The sequence below is a fragment of the Lates calcarifer genome, linkage group LG19 (assembly GCF_001640805.2).
Source record: "Lates calcarifer isolate ASB-BC8 linkage group LG19, TLL_Latcal_v3, whole genome shotgun sequence".
In the NCBI taxonomy this organism is placed as follows: Eukaryota; Metazoa; Chordata; class Actinopteri; family Centropomidae; genus Lates; species Lates calcarifer.
Genome location: NC_066851.1, coordinates 2,309,205 through 2,330,953, shown reverse-complemented (window position 1 = coordinate 2,330,953; position 21,749 = coordinate 2,309,205). Strand labels below are relative to the sequence as shown.

Below are 21,749 nucleotides of genomic sequence, written 5' to 3'. Positions count from 1 at the left end.
GAGTCTGTTCATGGTTTGTGCAGGTTAGGTTTTAGATTAGTTTGTTTAGATTTTATCATTATAATTGTTTGAGAGTTCTACTTTTAGAAAGTTCTGGAAAGTCCACCTCAGATTTGTTAGACTGCTGATCAGCAAGTGTTTGTCATGTTTGATCATAAAGAATGGTGTAAAAACACAATTGTGATTTGACATTTATCGCGATAATTATCAGTATCGACTGATTAGATTAAGATTTTTTTTGTTGTAATAACAATTTTGGCCATGTCTCCAAATCCAAACTGTAAACACAGGCTGCAACGTGCCTGACTGGAATTTATTGGCTGCTTTCATTTCAGTTCTCATCTAAGAATTATGTACATGTTGTAAAATAACAATGCAATTCCTGGTAGCCTAAAGCTGTTTTTTTTAGTTAACAAAGTAATATATATAAAATATACTATATATATATATATATATATATATAGTATATTTTGGGAATAGTGAGAGAGACATAGGAAATGGGGAGAGAGTAGGGGAGTGACATGCAGCAAAGGTTCAGCAGGATCAGGGGTCAAGCTGGGCTCTAGCTGCTCAGGGTGCTGAGGTCCATGCAGTATGTGCCCTAACCATTTGGCTATGGGGGCGTCCCAATGTGAAATGTTTTTTTAAGGAGCAGTACTTTCACTAGAGAACAATTTTCCGGTGCTCTTTCCAACCTGCTTGTTTAAAGAGCTTTTAGAGGTATTTTGAATCAGTGCTTGATTCTTGCTGTCTTAGTGTGATCAGTAACAACCAAAATTCTGTCATAAAGTCACAGTGTAATAACACTGCTTTGTAAGAATTTTCTAAGAATCAGTTTTGTACACGTGGACTTATTCTTTTCAGACTGAACTTGTTGACTCCTCGGCACCTGAACCAAAAGGGCAAAGCCCTGCCACTCAGCAGTGCAGAGAAGAGGAAGGCCAAGTGGGAGAGTCTGCAGAACAAACAGGTAATACTGTGTAATTAACAGTATTTTTCTTTCCTTCCCGGCTACAGAGTGTTATCTAGATCTGAACGCCTGGCTAGAAGTGTTAAGCAATCGGTATTAAGTTTGGTGCCTGATTTTAATGTGGTTTCATTCTCAGGATGAAAATATAAATTAATTTGGTCACATTTTAGTCATCTGGTAGGTGTTGGTTTTAGTCAGAAAATTTCACTTTTAGTGTAGTTTTCAGTTTCAAATGTTAACCATGGTTACAGGCGTTGTTCTCACATATCGCATGATTAGCAGAAAAGTCACTGTCGATCCTCTTACACCAGACTGTAGTGTACACACACACACACACACACACACACACACACAGTACTTACAGCTGGTGTAGTGTAAATGACTCATCTCAGTAAATCCAGTTGTCATTCCTGAAGTCTGCTTGTTTAAACAGATGCTCTAATGATGCTCATCTAGTATTGCTGCAGCTATGTGATGGTGTATATACGCAAAATATAGCCAACTAAAGCAATGTTAATTTTAGGTGATCCATGTGATAATGTTGTGTTAATATCAGGAGTAGGAATGGCCATTTGAAGAAATTTCCTAATTTCCTCATCAGGAAAATTTGCAATCAATTATCGATTAATCTGAATTTTTTTTTATTCTGAAAATGCTTATGGCAGAGTATAGGCTACTAAAGACAGTGTTTTTTTCCTCAGTTAAATCTTTATTCCAAGAAGAACTTCTAGTCCAACAACAATCCTCTTCAACAAAGCCTTTAAAGTTGAACTAACAGAGCAAAACATCAAAGATCTGCAGTCTCATAACAGCAGCAGAGTCCAAGGCTCCGAGCCAAACCCAACAAGTTAACAAACCAGTGCTATGGCACACGTTATTTGAGGTCGTTGTTATGTTGTAGTAATACACAGCATTTTTATCAATTCAGCTGTCTTTATTCGGTTCTTTTTTGAAGAAAGAGAAACAAAACACAACTTTTTACATTTCCAGTAACAAAACCAAAAGGGTATAGGCTGAAGCTGAAGCTTTTTTTAACACCTACCCCTCTTACCTTACAAGGACATATATATATATCACTAAATCAGGTTGATGACAACCACAGGCACAAATTATTAATATGATCATTTCTGCTGTTTCTAGTATTGTCACATTAGTTTACATTTTCTGTAATATATTTCACAATGAAACTAGTCTTATAAAGTTTTTTGAACCTATTCAGAGTACTACAGGTTTTAACATTTTCAGAGTAGTCATTCCACAGTTTCACACCCCTGACTGACAGACAATGATTTTTAACAGTTGTTCATATCTTAGGTTTTTCAAATATGAATGTTCCTCTCAGATTGTACCTGCTGTCTCTCATTTTAAACAACTTCTGCATACTATGTGGTAACTGTTCACATTGCAGTGTTTACAATGAGCTTTGTTATTTCTTCTCCAAATGGTCCCACATCAAACTTCTCTTGCTCTCTTCATCTTTACCTTCAATTTCTTGAAGCCAGCTCGGTTTTCTCTGTTAAATTGTAATTGCACCTCCTGCTGGTTGCTGCCCTGCAGTGAAAATCATGATATTGCTTCAAGACACACTACACAACCTCGCTGATGTGAACGTATCGATTAAATTTCATCTGATTGACAAAGTTCTTAGCAATCAATAATCGATCGTCAATCAATTATGCCCATCCCTAGACAGGAGAACATGTTTGATTGTACGGATACATGTAGATCAAAGAAGTAATGTTTGTCCATTCATCTACCTTTCATACTGTCATTTGTTTAACACTAATATATTTTGTCTTATTTATTTATTTCAAAAGATATTTTTCATTTCATGTTTGACTCCTTTTCATCTTGGACAAATACATAACTATTTAATATGCATTAATCTGCATCTGTGCTGATGCAGATCAGGCGTTGTCGCTACTTGGAAAGAAGCAGATGATGTTATGATGTTTTGGTTTTCCTCATGCAAAGCACTGCTCTTGGTCTACATTTATATGTCGTGTTTATGCGTCTGTATGAACAGAAATGACAGAGAGGAGTTTCAGCAACAGTCCCAGTCTAACAGGAGTGTTGTGTTTGTCAGATCCTGGTTCCAGAGCTGTGTGCCATCCACCCCATCCCTGCCTCCCTGTGGAGGAAAGCAGTGTGTCTGCCCAGCATCCTCTACCGCCTCCACTGCCTCCTGACTGCTGAGGAGCTCAGATCCCAGACGGCCATTGAAGCTGGAGTGGGAGCCCAGACCCTCCCCCCTGACTTCAGGTCCCTGCTGCATACACAACACAATACATTACTTTCTATTCGACTGTAATGTTTATTTCAGTTGATGGTGATTCAGGTGTTTAAAATGGAACAACTTCTTCTACAGTGTTAGAATGCAACATAAGAGTTCTGGGAAGTAAACTGTTAAATCAGGTGTCCAATATTGCATAAAATAATCCCTGGAACAAAATAAGATGGCTTTATTAGTTTCCTTTAAGAAATTTCTGTGTTGTAGTTGAGTGACACGTTTTCAGGTTTTCTGACATACACAGTTTGTGCTGTGTTCTCTTGCTCTGTTCATTGTCATAATCATGTCAGGTCATCCTGTTGTGCTCAGAAGATGTGCTTGCATGTATCCCTTTCAACCTCAGACAGTATTGTTGCCTCATCTCTCCCTTTCATGGTCTCTTCAGACTTATCCAAAACTAGTTCCCAACATTCTAAAGTAGAGATGTTCTCTTTGTCTGTTGCAGGTATCCAAACCTGGACTTTGGCTGGAAGAGATCTATTGACAGTAAAACATTCATCTCCTGTCCTGAGTCCTGCAGTGAGGATGGTGAGGGTCACTGTAAGCACCAACAGACTGTAACTCCTGACCCCAGCTCCCTAACACAACCCAGTAGTCACCACTCTTCCTTGCCTGAGTCTGGAGACGCCACCTGCACCAGGAACCTAACTAATGGCACTGCCCTTGTCGCCGACTATGACGACAGCAGTCACCAAGACGAGCACCTTCACCAACATGACAATTGCCAATGCTCCCAGCCCAGCTCGTCTGGGCTGCAGAGCTCTGAATCAATACAAACCACTACCTCAGTTCCTGTGCAGCCCTCTCACAGCTTGAATAATCCCAGCTCCAGTCCTCCACAGCCTAGTGACGAATGTACACCTGGGAGGACCTCAGACCACACAAATAAAGCTACCTCAGTCTGCAGCCGGGCAGCCACGGGGCCCAACGCTCCCACAGCACGTTCTCCTGATCTCGCTGCTGGCCCCCAGCACAGAGCCCAGGCAGGAGACTCCCCCAAAAGCCTGGGGCCCAACCCAGGCCTCATCCTGCAGGCCTTGACCCTATCAAACGCAAGTGATGGCTTCAACCTGGAGCGGCTGGAGATGCTCGGTGACTCTTTCCTTAAGCATGCCATCACCACATACCTGTTCTGTACCTACCCTGACGCTCACGAGGGACGACTCAGTTATATGCGCAGCAAGAAGGTGAGATTGTTCGTGACTTATTGATAAGAGCGTGGGGCATCATAGGGGAAATGATAATTGTGGTAATGGACAATTTTAAGTCATTTTATTGCAGAAATATCTCTAAAAATAAAATGATGTTGGCTTATTAAACAGTAGGTGATTACAGCAGTCTAAGACAATGTTGTAGGAAAAATGGGACAGTTTTAATAAATTGAAAAAAATCTATATTTGATCAAATTTGTTGTTCTTCAGCCACATCTCGTTTCTCTTATTATCAGTTGAGTTTGTTAAGTTGTCATGGAGATGGATTCTTGTCATGTGACATTAGTATCATGTTCTGTAACATTGTAAATGTGGCAGTGTTTGATTTTACATGTACTGTATTGTCTTAATAATTTCCTGGGATTTAGTTCAGAAATTCATTCTTTGCAGCTGACAAAACAATCTCACCTCAAGGACCATTTAGTAGGCAATCTGGAGCTTTCAGTCATATATGATCTTCATCAGAGGTTTACAGAGTTGTCATGGAACTATAGACGGTCACTTCACTTGACATCCTTCCTGTTGCTTCAAAGTAATTCCTAGGACATTCCCTGGCTTTCCTGTAATTTGCCATTAATGACAGAGATAGTGTTCAGAGTCTAATTCACAATCAGTGTAATTCCATGTGTAAAACGACATGAGAAGTTACACAGCCTGTGTAGATGGCTGGATTGATTCAAAGTAGAAGACTGGTAACTGAAACATGCATCTGAAACTCCTCCCGTGTAGGCACACTGTAAGATTACACTGTGTAACTGATAATGGTGGATAAAGGTGTTGACCTGGTCACTTTGGTCTACCTGTTATCCAGGTGAGCAACTGTAACCTGTACCGTCTGGGGAAGAAGAAGGGACTCCCCAGCAGGATGGTGGTGTCTATCTTCGACCCCCCTGTGAACTGGCTGCCTCCTGGCTATGTGGTCAACCAGGACAAAAGCAGCACTGACAAACTGGATTCAGGGGAGGTCAGTAGACTTCTTGTTCATCTCTTACTTCATACTTCTTGTTCATCACCCCTTTTTCTCTCTGCTGTTTGACTGGTGTACGTGCTGGAACTGTACATCTGCACAATACAAACATGCTTATTAATCCTAATTTGTAAACAGTGTTTGTGCTTGGTGAAAAGCCACCCAGTACAGTTAAGGTCTGTTCATTCAGTCATTCATTTATCTCTGTCATGGATGTTGTCATGTCATCCTGTTGTCAGGCCACCAGAGGGCAGGCTTCTACCTTGTCTGGCAACACATCTTGTTGATGTTTTGGTTTTAAGTCCCTCAGCCTTTAACCTCACATATTAATCACTTTCACTAATGTTATTAGTGAAAGTAAAATATATGTAATACTTCAGCACTTAGTAGAATAAATGCATTAACATAAAACAACACAATTGTGGGTGAGGAGTTTAGACAGTTGTACTGAAGAGAAAGCAGACAACCAGCAATTTAAATGCTTTTCTTTTATTATAACTGGATCACACCACTTTCCCTACAGTAGTCAACAAGTTTCTTCCTCAGTGGACGCAGGAGCAAACATTTCAATAAATGACTTAATGTCTCCCAAAGGGTGATATGTAGGAACAACATGTCTCTGATAGGTTTGGGTAATTTGATGATGCCATGAGATCATAAGAAGTTTATCAACTGACAGATTTTTTTCATAAGGATGCAGCATTTTTTTTTCAGCTTCTCAGGGATGATATCATTAATGATTAACCAGAAATCTGAAAATGTCAGATAATAGTGAAAATGTTGATATTTTTTTTTTGTCTTCAAATATCATGTTTAGTCCAAAGATATTTTCAGTTTACAAAATATAATAGACAGACTTTGCTGCTGAATGTTTTTATGTCAGTTGACTATTTGATACATCAGCTTATTGTTTCAGCTCTTTGTACTGACGGTTTAACCAGTTGCCTCAGTTATTCATTATTTTGCCTTTGCTGTGTGATGAGGTGCTAATTGTCTTTTCCCTGACACACAATATGTGTATGTATTCATAAGACTAGCAATAATTACTTCTAACTTAATTGGTGTTAAACACTAAAGGCTGTATGCATATACATACATGTCTGTGTGAATTCTCAATGGGCCGCATTGCAGTCACTATTACATGCTTGTTCTGTTGTCTGACAGGAGAAGCAGAAAGACATCTTTAGTGTGAATTTAGCTGGTATTAAAGTTCTGTGCATGTGAACACAGAGCAGAAGAGAAGCAGACAGATAAAGGGCTGAAAACAGCTGACACTGGGCACAATTCAGCTGCAACATGATGACATCATGACATATTGCGCCATCTAGCGACGCTTTAGCTACTTTCCATTGAAAGCAGTAGTTTGGAACAGTGGTTCCACAACAGCTCTCAAATACTTGCTCACTTTTGCACATTGACCATACACTGTCCCATATTACCAGGTTTTGACCTGGTCCAGTTATTGAGCTGGTCATTCCTAACCACAGTTAAATAGTAGCTTTTCTGTGAGTCATGGGTTTGGTTTGGCAACATGTCCTCACACACTGCAGATGGCTGTATAAACATAATAATCTGCCTGTCTTTTAGCTACCATGTTAACCACATGAAAGGCAGCTCATGTTAGTTCCCCTTTAACAGAGAAGATCATTTTCTTTTTATTTGAACTCTGCTTTCCTTCCTCTTTGTGTCCATCATCCAGGCCAAAGAGGAGCTTCTGGCCAATGGGCGATCTGTGAACGATTATGATGAGGAGGATGAGGAGGGTGAGGAGGTGGATGAGGACGGTGAGGTGATGTTGAAGGACGAGCCAAAGGACGAGGTCAACATGGAGGACGATCTGGAGTACTACAAGGAGCACATTAAGTTCATTGATAACATGTTGTTGGGATCTGGTGCATTTGCAAAGAAGATTTCTCTGAGTGTTTTCCCTCCCTCTCCTACCCCGGCCTCGGGTTCCTCCCCCGCCATGGAGTCTCCATACGAATGGAAGGCACCTAAGAAGCCCCTCCATCCCACCACAGGCCCACTTTCCCTCAGAGCCAGCACCCAGCGGGCCCTCGGCTGAGGAGTTTGACTACAGCTCATGGGATGCCATGTGTTACCTGGACCCCAGCAAGGCTGGAGAGGAGGACGACTTTGTGGTGGGTTTTTGGAATCCGTCGGAGGAGAACTGTGGAGTTGAGCTGGGAAAGCAGTCGATCTCCTATGACCTGCACACAGAACAGTGCATCGCAGACAAGAGCATCGCTGACTGTGTGGAGGCTCTGCTGGGCTGCTACCTGACCAGCTGTGGGGAAAGAGCTGCCCAGATGTTCCTCTGCTCATTGGGCCTGAAGGTGAGCTAGGACCTCCCTGTTCTGTTCTATGTTAATATTGTGCCAATCAACATAATGCATCGGGTCAGAGCATGTAACAGTTTGTAAATGGGTACCACATGAAATGACCAGCCTAGAATAAATGAAAGAAGAACTTTAATGACTGTAAACATGATGGAACTGTGTTAAGGTGCTGATATTGCAAACTGAATAACCAGCTGTGAATTACTGAAATACAGTTATATGGAATGCAGTGTGTTGATCGAGATTAGTAGTACATTGTTACTGGTACCACCATTCAATAATAATTGATCCACACACAAAGGTAAGGACATATTTGGTGACATGTTGTCAGTGGGTGAGTTTTAAAAACCACAGTGAGCTGTTAGATGGGGAGTTGCAGGTGACAGCAGCATGGGATCAAGGTAAACAATGGCTTTTACTCTGTCATCAAGTGGTTTGGAAAAAACATACCACTTGTGGTGTGTGTGCTTGAATCTCTCACTACTAAGAGGAGGTAGAAAGCACTCTGCCACCATCATCATATCACAAACTAAAGTGATAGCTTTTGGAAGACTGCTCATCCTGCACACACTGAACCTGTTGTGGAGGATCCTGGATGAATAACACCTTATGATGGTTTTCAGTATTAAGTTAATTTCAATACCAAAGATCACTTTATAGTACAGTTAATGCTTGGGGGCCCTCTTATAATAGTTTTTGCATTAAAGGTTGCATTACAGTAATTTGTTATCAACTCTTTAGGTTGTTATATAATAGTATGTTTTTACTATTTCTTGACAAACAGCACTTTCTCTATCCATCCATGCTTCTGTGCAGCATCTCCAGCTGCAGATTTTGCAAGATACAATCAGCTAGTGCCGGTGTTGATCTCTGTGGAGGCATCATAGTACCAAACCTCATCAACTTCCTTTCTCACTACAGGAAGAAAGGAAGTCCGTTCACCTGGCTGCTGTTCACCAGCACATAGATCCAGCACATAATTCCCCCCCAAATCACAGATTGTTTGTGAGCTTTAGAGGTGTTGCTAAATACATTTTGAACTTAAGCTGCCTGTTTCCCCATATTTCCTGTCTTTACATTTAGCATGGATAACCATGCCCTGATTCCAACTCACATACAAAATGCTGTTGTCAGTGTTTTCATCTCACTTCCAGAGAGAGCTTTTAAAGAAGACACAAACTTAATGTGCTCTACTGCAGTAATGAGAGTTTCTTTGCTTTTGTTTGTGTTTTTACAACAGGTGTTACCATTAGAGAGAGGGACCCTAACAGGAGCAGTGGTGCAGAGCCGTCAGACCACAGCCATCGACCTGTGCTATGGCTGGCTAAAGATCCCGCCCCGCTGCATGCTGGACCATCCAGACGCAGAGCGAACTCTCAACCACCTCATTTCTGGCTTCGAGAACTTTGAAAGAAAGATCAACTACACCTTTCAGAACAAGGCTTACCTCCTGCAAGCCTTCACCCATGCTTCCTACCATTACAACACCATTACAGGTTAGACTCCACCTCACAGCATCAGGACAGTTTGATTATGTATTGCACAGTTCAGTGTTTTGGAATTAGAAATATCATCTGAGAAGAAGTATTAGTTTTTGATGAATGATGAAAACTGTTGTTGGCAGTGAATGTGGACACACAATGAATTTAAAGTAAAATTACTGACTGTAGAAGTTGCCTGAAATTATAAACTGACTGGCCACTACATTTGAAGCACTGACAGATTCATTCTCCTCCCCCTCCACTGTCTGTGTGTTGTTTTCAAAATCCCATCAACCTCCAAAGTAGAAGCCCAAATGCTGAAAATGCTAAGTTTTGACAGACACTGCCAACACTATTTTGCAGAGCCATCATTACTGTATTCTGTGCTTAGCGCTACCCAAGACGATTGTGATTGGTTTAAAAAAAATGCCCCACAGCAGAATAATAATGGGTTTAGCCAGACCATTCTCCAGCACTAAGACAGTGCTGTGGAAATCGGTCTGGCTATTCAAGGCAAGGCAGCAAATGAGTTGTGTTGGAAGCAGGAAAAATGGGCATGCGTAAGGACAGGTTTGCGAGTGTCAATTCACACTCAGGTGCACTGGGAGTGAGGGCTGGTCCATGTGGTGGTCTGATCCCTGAGATGAACTACTGTTGCTGAACATTAGTGTTAGTGTTGATAGAAAGCTGTCAGAACACACAGTTTGCTGTTATGGGGTCTCTTAGCCACAGACTAGTCAGAATGTCCACTCTGACTCCGTCCACCTACAGTGGGCACATGCACATCCAAACTAGACCACGCAACTAGAACAAGGTGGTCTGGACTGATGAATCACATTTTCTTATACATCATGTTGACAGTTGACTTTTACTTGGAAAATATGGCACCACAATGCACTATGTGAAGAAGGCGAGCTGGCAAAGGCTGTTTGATGCAACGTTCTGCAGAGAAACCTTGGGTCCTGGCATTCACGTGCATGTTATTTTGACACGTACCATCTACTTAATCAGTGTTGCAGACCCCTTCAACACCCCTTCATGGTGGCCTTTCTCAGCTGGATAATGCTCCCTGCCACCCTGCAAAAACTGTTTGAGGAACAGGACAAAGATTTCACGTTTTTGGTGAAATGTGCTGAAAAACAAGTCCGACTCATGGAGACCCCGTCTCACAACTTACAGGATCTGCTGCTGACATTTCATGCCTGATAGCACAGGGCACCTCCAGAGAGTCCATGCTTTGACTGGTCAGAACTGTTCTGGTGGCACAAGGGGGACCTGCGCAATATTAGACAGGTGGTTTTAAGGTTGTGAGTGATTGGTGGGTTATCCATCCATCCTTTCCTGGTCAGATCTGGACAGTGAATGTGAAATGACTCTGCCCAACCTCAAACTGCAGTGGCTGTGACACACAACTCATGGAGGCAGTTAAGGAACTTAAGGTCCAACGTCCAAAGCTTGTTTCCCACAATTGGACACAGTGCCTTCACTGAATGAACCAGAAAACTTAGAGTGTTGCAGTATAGTTTGTTTGTAGCCTTATGCTGCTTGGTTAACAAGTGTTAACAAGTTGGTCTACAATGACTGTCAGAGTTCTGTCAGGAGTTTCCAGAGATTTCCGTGACATGTTGTGCTGCCACCGAGGAAATAAATTCATGCTGAGTGAGAGCGAGTTCTCAGCATCTCCCAACATCTTTACTGCAGAAATAAACCAGAGACAAATGTTAACTGTCAGGGAAGGTGATAATGAGAGAGGAATCAACCTGCTACCGTAACTCCGACAGCTGTCTGACAGTCCAATTTTACTGACCCCAGTTTGAGCCCAGAGTTACAGCTGTGATGCTGCAGTGAGATTAGATTGTGAAGTTTCTACTGACAAAGACTCTTTTCATGGTGCATCCCAGTTTAGTAAATCACTAGTGTGAAACTAGATAGAAATAGTTTGTTATGTCTCTTCCTCAGATTGTTACCAGCGGCTGGAGTTCCTTGGTGATGCAATTCTAGACTACCTCATAACAAAGCACCTTTATGAAGACCCGCGGCAGCACTCTCCTGGTGTGCTGACCGACCTGCGCTCAGCACTCGTCAACAACACCATCTTTGCCTCTCTGGCCGTCAAGTACGACTACCACAAATACTTCAAGGCCATCTCACCCGAGCTTTTCCACGTCATTGACGACTTTGTGCAGTTTCAGCTGGAGAAGAACGAAATGCAAGGCATGGACTCTGAGGTGAGTCCTGACCAAGAACACTGCTAGCATCAGCACTGAACAACAGAGCCCTGTAGGATGAAACCTAATCTTTGCAGTTGTAGTTGTTTTCCCCATAAACAAGAGTTAGGATTCAAAAAAAAGAGCTGCCTGAATAACAAGGCGGTCAGCTTTTATGGATCTGTTTCAGTGATTTCAGTACTATAGAGAAAATGCAGTTGGATTTAATTTGCCTGGAAATGGCTATCTTGGCCCCAGATCTCCTCTCATTCTGCTTGAGAGGTACATTTATGCCTTAGGGACAGCAGGCACATACACAAACATACTCCAAAAAGCAGCTGAAAGAAATAAAGAAATGTGCTGCAGTAATATGGTACCACTCCTCTGCTCACCATTCTTCATCAAATAACAGTAATAGTAACATCATGGAGCTGCAAATATGGCATGCTTTAAACAGTTCCATGCAGTATTGTAATGTCAGTACTTTAACAGGCTGTGTAAGTGCTAATAGTAAATCATTTTCGAAATATGGCTGGTAATGACATGTATTTCTGCTGCATGACCCAAAGCATTTTTTTACTGGCCTGAGAAAGCAGTGACAATGATTCTGGTCCTTTTGAGTCTCCACCTTCACTAATGGCTCAGACAGTGGTTCAGAGCTGGACTGTAGCTGCTTGGTTAGTGAGGCTGCAGCAGATGCATCAGAGGCAATGGAGAGTGACAGGATAGGGAATGCTCATGGTAATGCACAACTCCAAAAAGCAGAAGAAAAGTGATCCTAATATTTCATTCATAATCACAATACAACTCTGTTTGCACATTCCATGACCGAAAAAGAGCAGCGAGAACAAAAATCTTATTCCCATGTAGTCACAGTCACTTACATCATTTATTATAAGCCCACTTTTATCAGTGTTCTCCATGAGATTTTTGAAAATATTGTCAGGTAATGTTACACAGGTTGAGCTTATTGTACAGGGCTTAATGATCAGTGGGTGTAATACATCCAGAAAACCCTGATGTTTTATGTTGAAATCTCCACATATGATAAATGTTTTACTTTTATTCAACTCATCCATTACTGCTACCAAAGTGTCTCCTTCTCCTACTGAAGCATTGTTAACCAGCCAGCCCCGGCCTAGTCAGCCCGTCACATCACTTTCAGATGGTGACTCACTGCAGTGTCCTGAAGAAATATTGCTGCTCAGAGTTTGTATTTTAACTTCTTGTGTCAAAAACAACATCTCCATTTCTGTTTCCAGCAGAACTGGAGAAGCTGCTACCTGAATGTTTTGTACACTGATCTTTGCTAAGAAAGAGAGAGAGAGGATAAAAGATCCAGTAACTGATTTGTTGGTCCTAGGTGTCTCACTCACTCCAACAAATGTGCCCTTAATTTTCCACTTTTTCATACACAGCCTCACATATTTAAATTATGTCATTTAGACAGCTCTAACATATGAATGTGTTTTTTTTTTTCCTCCATGTCAACCAGCCCTAAGTGTGTGTATTATGATTGCATCATCTAACAGCTTTGTGTGTTTTTGTGACCAGCTGCGACGCTCTGAAGAAGACGAAGAGAAGGAGGAGGACATCGAGGTCCCTAAGGCCATGGGGGATATCTTTGAGTCGCTAGCCGGAGCAATTTACATGGACAGCAGGATGTCATTGGAGACAGTGTGGCAAGTGTATTATCCCATGATGAGGCCACTTATAGGTGAGAGCGAAAGCACATTTATTTATTTATTTATTTATTATGATAGTTGAGCAGTTCATACGGGCGACTTGAGTTGTTGCAGATATTCAGGATTTTTTCCAGTTGTCGAGACATGTTGAAGAATTGAATGTTTATGATGCTCTTTCCTCATAACCATCCATCCACTCACCACTTACAGAGAAATTCTCTGCCAATGTGCCACGCTCTCCTGTGAGGGAGCTGCTCGAGATGGAACCAGAAACTGCCAAGTTCAGGTAGGAAATCGGAACACACAACAATATTTGATCTGTCACTGTGTCTGATTTGGACTGGTTGCTTTTCTATTCCCTAACTTTGACTGTATTCATATAGCAATACACAGATGAAAGGCCAGACCAATCATAATAGACTTAACTAGGGTAATTGCCATTGGAAATTGTGCATAAATCTGAAATCAGTCAGTCAAATTCAACAAACTCCCTGTACTGTAAATTCCAACCAACAAAGGCTGGCTGCTAAAGAAGGCTGGTTAAAACACACTGAGATATCTGAAGTTACCTGAGCCATGATTCCTCACCTGAGCTTTGAGTTTCTCTTTTTTTAATGGGAATACATTCTCTAATATCCAGCTTCTTATACTTGACGGTTGTGACAATCATTGTTAAGTTACTGTCAAGGAAACTTTGCTGAAGAAAGAATCACAGGTTCCTCCTTCTGAATCAGTGTAGTCAGCTCACAGGTCATCACTACCCCTGTCCACGAGTGTCTTATCCATGTCCATGTCTGTTAGATCCAACCTGCTGGGCGACTTTTAATGTGAAATATTTGTGTAGGAAACATTAACTTAACATTGCAAACAAAATGTTTCAGGGGAAACTGGGAAAAAAAAAAAGTCTGCCTCTAATATTAGCCTGTTTCAAAGAAACTGTCAGAGAAGGTATTATGTCTACAGTCTGAAACCCTGTTACCTCTCCTCTGTTTGCAGTCCTGCAGAGAGAACATATGATGGGAAGGTCCGGGTGACGGTGGAGGTCGTTGGTAAGGGCAAGTTTAAAGGAGTTGGCCGCAGCTACCGGATCGCCAAGTCAGCAGCAGCACGACGAGCTCTGCGCAGCCTCAAAGCCAATCAACCTCAGGTCCAAAACAACTGAGCTCCTCCTCCGAGCTCTCAGCATTAGCACCTAAGCTATTGACGCTAATGGAGAAAAAGCAACGTCGGCTTCCCAACACAGCGCGATGCTAGTCCCGTATCTTCAGCCTGCAATGGTACAACCAAGGCAGCCAGGAACACTGTGTGGAGATGCAACAAAAGAAACAGACTGATCTCACAACGGATTTCACATTGGATCTTTTACCTTTTTTTTTTCTTTTTTTTTTTCTTTTGCGCAAACACAATCTTTACTTTCCCTCTCTGCTTTGTGTAATCACATGAGTGCTTTATTAACGTTTAGTTAATTGTTAAAAAAAAAAAAAGGTCAGGTCGCAGTGTCTATTTCTCAGTTTATTTAGTGGGTTTTTTTTTTTTGTTAACCTCTATGTCATTGAGATGAGGCTTATGCTTATTGTGTAGTGTTAGATTGTACATAGTTCAGTCAAAGGTGTAAATCAAAGTATGTAGGAAGAAAAAAATAAAAACAAAAAACGCTAAACTCCTCAGCCTGTGCACTAGTGCCAGTCAGTTTTAAAGCGGTTTTTAAAACGCTAACGGCAGACATGGCTAACAGATACCACTGGAACAAAAACCTGGTGGCACTTCTGTCTGAAATCTGTCTTGAAATGGTATTCTTAATAATTTTTGCACTTATTCCATTAGGGTCTGTTATTTTGAGAATTGTGTGGTCACATTGACACCAAAATCATATTTGTAGCAAAGTATATAAATATATATATAAAAACTATAAAATACATGAATGATATTCTTGGCCTTTGATGCTAAGGCTCACCCTCATATCCTGCAAGACGGATAGGAATTTCAACATTCCCAGTTACTGTAATTTAAACTAGTTTTTAACCGCACTTGAGGTTGCATGTTCTTGTAGCTTATGTATAAACCATGACAACTGGATGGCTTCTATAAATATTCTAAGTCTATGGATATATCTAGAGTGTGTGAGAGCAATTGGATGTTTATGGCATTATCTTGGTGATTTGGTTTAATATGTTTTGATACCAAGAATGGATGGAATTGAATTAGTCATTCTTGCGCACTAAATGTCTTTCCATGGAATGAATCACCCAGTTTTGATATAAGAAGAGAAAGACATATCACACGTACAATATGCTGCAGACTTTTCTACAAATTGGATACTCGTGTAAGACACATAGAATCTTTTCAAATACAGTCTTTGTGAAAAAGGCCAATTCATTTCAACACACTAGTGTTCCTCACATCCCGTACCTACCAAAGCTATAGCAGATGTGACACTATGAGGTTGAAGTCAATTCCTAGGGATAAGGATACCAGCCTGTTTTCCTTTTCTTTTTTTTTTTCTTTTTCTTTTTTTTTTTTTTTTTTTGGTTTCTTTTTTGGGGGGTGGGGGGGGTGGAGTGTTTTCAAATTTTGCTTCTTGCTAAATGTCTTTTATTTCTCATCAATAAGCCCTTTTTTCACTTGAATACCTCAGTTAATTGCATGCATTTCCTTGTCTTTATTTTTTTCTTTTTGTTTGGTGCTATGTTTTTGTATTAAGCTTGAATTTCTCATCTTTTTGCACTGTAACTATGATACCTCTTTATTTGACTTTTTTTTTTTTTTTTTGGAAATCTGTTTGATTTGGTTGTCTTGTTTGTCAGCCATCTAGCTGTAGAGGAGAGCTGCGTTGTTGTCCCTACCCGTTCCCATACTTGAGGTTGACACTTGATGATTTTTTGTGGCGGACATAGGAAGTGTATTCTCTGCACAGAGCCTAACTCTTTTTATTCATTAGCTATTACTTGTTGAGACTCCGGAGGATGCATTGGTCAGATGAGGATCAGTGCTTGTAGAGGTAATCAGATTGCACTCTTTAACTTTAAATATAGTCCAAAACACTTATTTCTGCAGAACTGTCTTCATAGATAAGGTTTGGAAAAGACTTACACTTGTTTGGCTCCTCAGTTGTGTCAGTATAGGTATCTGAAATCAAATTCACAGTTACAAAATCCCACTGTAATGTCTCTACCTCAAAGGACAGTGCACTCACTGTTCATTTGTGGACAAGACTGCAGCTCAGTAACTGACAGTGACACATACGTCTTTTTACTGTGACAACTGAACCAACTACATCACACATTATACAGTATACAACTCATCAAATATCTCACTGAGTCGACATTCGCAGTAATCTCAGTGCCTTCTCTGTGGGAGATTAGTGTCAGCATAGCCTGAACTGGAATCATTCTGAACATCGTTTACACAGGGAGCAGTTGATTGAATTGATGATAATTTGAAGTTACAGTTGAAAATAAACATGACTGTACTAAATAACATATTTATATACAACAAAATATTTCAACCAGAATGGCCAGAGAAACCCATCCAGTCCCATCCATCCGAGGCTGAGCTCTGAAAATACAGTCCGAAACACTTCCCTGGGTTCTTAATATATGTTTTAAATGTCATTTGGGGTGCTGCGCAGCAAGCTGTAAACAGATCGCTGACATAATCACGTGATAGAAGTCCAGTCTTGACTCTGCCTTTACCTCTGTTAGCATGTTTGTTTACTGAAACAGCTGTTGCTGCTGCTGGAAACAAAGTTGATGAGAGCAGACTTAGCAGGAAGTAAAACCAAAAGGATGAAGTGAGAGATGCTGAAAGGATGTATAGAGCTGAGGGGGACCTGCAGAGTTGGTCACCCTCTCATATTACACATATTCATTTGATCGGTTGTTTTGAAAACAAGTATTTATTTATGCAGATTTAAGGTATTATTACTCAGGGCTCTGTGTTGTGTTGAGTTAGAATCCGTTTCAAAGCCTTTATTATTTCATGTTTGATCGTCCATATTCCTAAAGCAGCACTCAGAAATTTGCTACAGTTAAATTGACTAAAGGTTCAACAGATGTTGCTCCTGTTTACAGACTCTTTGGCTGTGTTAAATATTTATTAGAACAAACAGAAATTTGTGACTAGTAGCAACTCAGGCTGGACCTTCAGAAACCAAGTGGTAACCCGAGTCCCAGGATTTGAGGCACAGAGGTAAAATAAGAGAACGTCAGATAACTGGAGGAAAATACTCGTACGTAAACCACAAACAAATGTCTTTGACATGACAACTGTATTTGAAATGATAGCTCCTGCATTCATATTGTAGGTATTAAATTTGTTATTTCAGTAGGTTCGTGTTTGAAATTCAGCTGGAAAAAAGAACTCGATAGTTCTGTCCTAATCTTTGTTGCCTGCCAACGACTGAATTACTCTTAGGTACCTCTCTGGGTGCCATACATTTCATATGTTGGGTCTTGCAGAGAGAATTGAAAAATCAATGCAAACTCAGTTGCACCATAAAACTTGTAAAAGTATATCATTCTGCAGCCTGTCCCTGTCAAACAGAGTGCAATCTGTCATTACTTCTCAAGCAGGTGTCTGACCCTCTGTAGTCGACCCATATAAACCCTGAAATCTTGGCTGTGCTTTTTGATTTCCTTATTAGAGAGAGAGAGAGATTATATTATCAGACTTTAGATTTGGAGTGTATCTGGCTCTCCAGACTCATACCCTCCCTCATCTCAGTCTGTAGCGCGCACACACACACACACGCACACACACACACACACAGCCCTTTATACTTTTTCTCTGGCTCGACACACTAATTATTTGTGAGATGCCAGGAGGGACAGGGGGAGGGATTACTTAACAACAACAAAAAAACAAAAACAAACAAACAAACAAAAAAGAATGTGAAATCACTCATGGTGCCACACCCACCCACATTTTTGTTTGTGACTGATGACAATAAGGATCACAATTAATCTAGTCAGCCACAAGTGGCATCAGTATCCATCAACCTCGTATGTTTTTCTTTCTCTCTTTTTTTTCTTTTAATTGAGGAGGAAGGTGTGTGTGGCTGAAGTTGAGGTGGTCCTGCATTATTCAGAGCAGACTACGTTTTCTTGTACTGGCAGGTTTTTTTTTCTTTCCTTTTTTTTTTTTTTTTCTTGTTTTGTACATGTAGCACAATTGAGCATTGCACTTGGGCGCCATACTTTACCTCATGTCAGAGTGTGAAAGGGAGTGAAAGATGGAGGAAAAAAGAAGTGTATATATGATGCCGTAATGTTAAGAGGACTAATGCGGTTCAGTCTTTGCTGCTGTTTCAATTGCTGGTATGACACAAACCTATTTAAACAGAGAATAAGGGGCTTTGGGAGGGGACACAAAATGTGCCTGCAAATTATCATCTGATGAATACACTGTAAAAACAATCTTTGTAATTTGGGGCTAAAATGTCTGGACTGATGTCCTGCCTTAAACAGCTGTTTGGAAATGAATTGTTAGTCAAACTCTGCGTCCAATCATGACTTGAATGATGAAATGACTCTTGATTTAATTCTCTTCTGACTACTTTGAAATGGATGTCAGTCAAGTGATGATCCCAGCCTCTTTTGTACTCCTGTTGTTTGTTACTTATAAGACAAACCTCCCCTAGCCCTTTATTGGGAACTTAAAGGAAAAATCCACTCAAACGTGCTCCTGTACTTTTGGATAAATCATAGCCCATAATGAAGTGTTGTTACTTGTAGCAGTGTTCACACTTGTCTTTAACATGCCTAGTTTACGTCTCCGCAGGCTGGTGAATTCCTGTGAACTGGGGCTGTCACCTTTCTTTTTTTTTTTATTTAAATGATTGTTTGTATGTTTAAGAAATCAAATATTTGATCTGTTATAATTCAAAATTCTTAGTGAACAAGGGGGCTTTCATAAAATGTAGTCTTTCCTACCCAATTGTTCTTTCACAAATGAGACTATTGTTCTTTTCATTAATGCAAAGCAGAGCATATTAAACAGATAATCATGATGCATTATAAGTAATCTAAAAAGTAATGCGTGGAAGCATTTTGGGTTTGACACAGTTACAATAAAGGACTGTTTGATGCCTTTTGCAAATATGACTGCCTTACAGTAACACTTGCCACCCTGGTGAATGTAGTTTAGGATTATGCTGTGTGGGTTGCATTTGAATACGGTCATTTCCACCCCACCACATCTTTTATTTTTTTGTGACAGCCCTTATTATGTGTTTGTTTTGACCAGATCTGGATATCTATGAAAAAGAATACAAAGCAGGTAATCAAGGCTGTGAAAAGGGCTTCCAACTGTGGCTGAGATTTTCACTTCAACACCCAAGTATCCTTTGTCCTAAGTATTCCAAAATCTATTGTGCGCTAAGTGAACAAAAACTTAAAAGTTCAGCTTACAATCCTTCAGTCCTTTGAAGGCCACAACTTTGGTGGGTACATCCTTTAATATGGGAGGCTTATGAAATGGGACAAAGCTATCTTTGACAAGATTTTTTATTTAATATTTGTGGAGACAAGATGGCAGCCCCAGAAGGAAGCCTTTTTGCCCTTTGATTTTGGGAGACGGATACTAAAATCTGATGTTTGCTTTCGTTATTTGAGATTGTTTAACTTTGCCATCACACCATTGTAGTTACATTTAAAATCCACTGCCTCTAAAAAGTGAGTTTCAAATGTATCCATGTACAATCTTGAATCATCGTGGATGTATTTAGGACTTTTTCACAGTAATCAGCAGAAAAAAAATAGTCAAACATACACACCTCCCTCAAGTTAGTATTTGGCTTCAGTTACAGTTTTGAGTCTTAATATGGATCAGTCTGTGTCAGTTTTGATTATGTAGATACTGCAGTTTATCTTGATTTTCTTACAAAAACGCTCTAGTTACAACTCTAGCTATTAAAGGTTATCATTTTGACAGCCTACTTGATAGAGATTTAAAACTGTCATATTTTTTTCCTCTTTTTTTCCAAGTGAACTCTGAGGCCTCAGGAGTTTTCTTGTATCTCTCCAGAGATTGAAAGTTCTTAATAACCTTGTCACATTTCCACACATCTCCATAGGACTGATCCAGGACTGTTACAATCTGTATCACAGTCCTGTATCACAACCTCCTGTAACTCTGTCAACAAGTAAACTCAGTGGTGCAAGAAGTAATATGGCATTATTAGATACTAATACATTAGGGCAGTTAGGGTTGTTTAGTCCAGTGGTTCCCAACCAAGGGATTGGGCCCTTAAAAGGGTCTCAAGAGAAATCTGTGGGGTTGTAAGCGGATTAATGGACAGAAGAATGGAGACAAACTAAGTTCTGATACATTTTTTTTTTCTCTTTGGTAGAACTATTGATGCACACATCTGAAATGTGGCAAATGGTCCCAAATTCACACTGCATTTCTGTAAGGGGATACAGACCAAAAAGGTTGGGAACCACTGGTTTAATCTTTAAGTTAGTTAATCGTATGTTTATTTATTTCAGTCCTTTTAATCTGAAAAATTACTATTTCCCTCTGAAGTGTAGTGGCAGAGAAGTATAAAGTATCTAAATCCTAGGCGACGGTGATGCAGGATTAGTGTGATGGTCCTGGATCGGGGCTTGCAACAGGAATGGTTTAGCTTTAGATGCAGTCAGTTACTGTTGGATTTAGCTTTGTTCTTAATTTATTATATATATTATTATGTGAGTAATTGATGTTCAATGTTTTCTGTTACCCACTGTCAACAAATCCTGTTTATATCCACTTTGATTCTGAAGTCCTTGGAAAGCTTTTACTTTTATTAGAACTATATCTGTATGTGATGTCAGTCATTTGGCCAGAGACTCAGAAGAATGGAACAGAAATGCTCCACCAAACAAGAAAATCTGAACCATGATAGTTGGTATGTTTTCCAACAGTACTAGTGTTTTAGGGTGGATTTTTCCTTTAAGGTGCAGTTGGAAAGTGAACAGTGTTAAAAGAGAACTGAAATGCCTTTGATAAACAGTGAAAGTGGGGTGGGAAGAGAACTCTTTTGGCAGCAGATATTGGTCTCATGAAGCCAGCACGGAGCACCGACAGAGACTGTTCGCTGAGCAGCAGAACACCAGCAGAGCGGAACTAAATGGAACGAAAGATGAACTGTCATCAGTATGGGGAATTATGGGCCATTACAACCTGCAGCAAATGTTTAAGGGACATAGTATATGGAATAGAAATTGAACTCCTCACTCATACTGTAATACCGTGCTGCAGTGGTTTGCGGTCTGCACCTTATGGATCACAAATACCTTTAATTTTTTTTGTTTGAATTTTATTTTCTTTTTCTTTTTTTTTTTATAATTGTAGCCCAGTATATCTACAATAAAAGTAATGGTATGGTCATTCACTTTGGGTCCTGTGGGCTTAATTCAGTGTTATACGTGATACACATGCGGGGCAGGCTGCTGGACAGACCTCGCAAACCCAAGCTGTAGTGAAGGTGAACTGGGAATGTCTGCCAGGGGCCCCTGTCTGCAGAGTCTTCAACTCCCATTTCTGGAAGAATTTCTCATGTATCCCGTGAGAGGTTTGGGACATGGAGTCCGAGTGGACCTTGTTCAAGGCCTCCATT

At 40.5% G+C, this 21,749-nt stretch overlaps 1 protein-coding gene across 1 annotated transcript in view; it reads left to right on the top strand.

Annotated features, from left to right (window-relative positions):
• dicer1 (dicer 1, ribonuclease type III) overlaps positions 1-21,524 on the top strand; it is a 38,823-nt gene extending 17,299 nt beyond the window's left edge. The window contains 11 exon segments of the mRNA XM_018697701.2: positions 865-970; positions 3,057-3,232; positions 3,706-4,447; positions 5,283-5,435; positions 7,138-7,445; positions 7,447-7,774; positions 9,018-9,273; positions 11,218-11,486; positions 13,020-13,182; positions 13,361-13,436; positions 14,147-21,524. Coding sequence (XP_018553217.2) covers positions 865-970; positions 3,057-3,232; positions 3,706-4,447; positions 5,283-5,435; positions 7,138-7,445; positions 7,447-7,774; positions 9,018-9,273; positions 11,218-11,486; positions 13,020-13,182; positions 13,361-13,436; positions 14,147-14,312 — 2,743 coding nt within the window. The 3' untranslated portion in view covers positions 14,313-21,524.
• Positions 21,525-21,749: the final 225 nt, after the last annotated feature.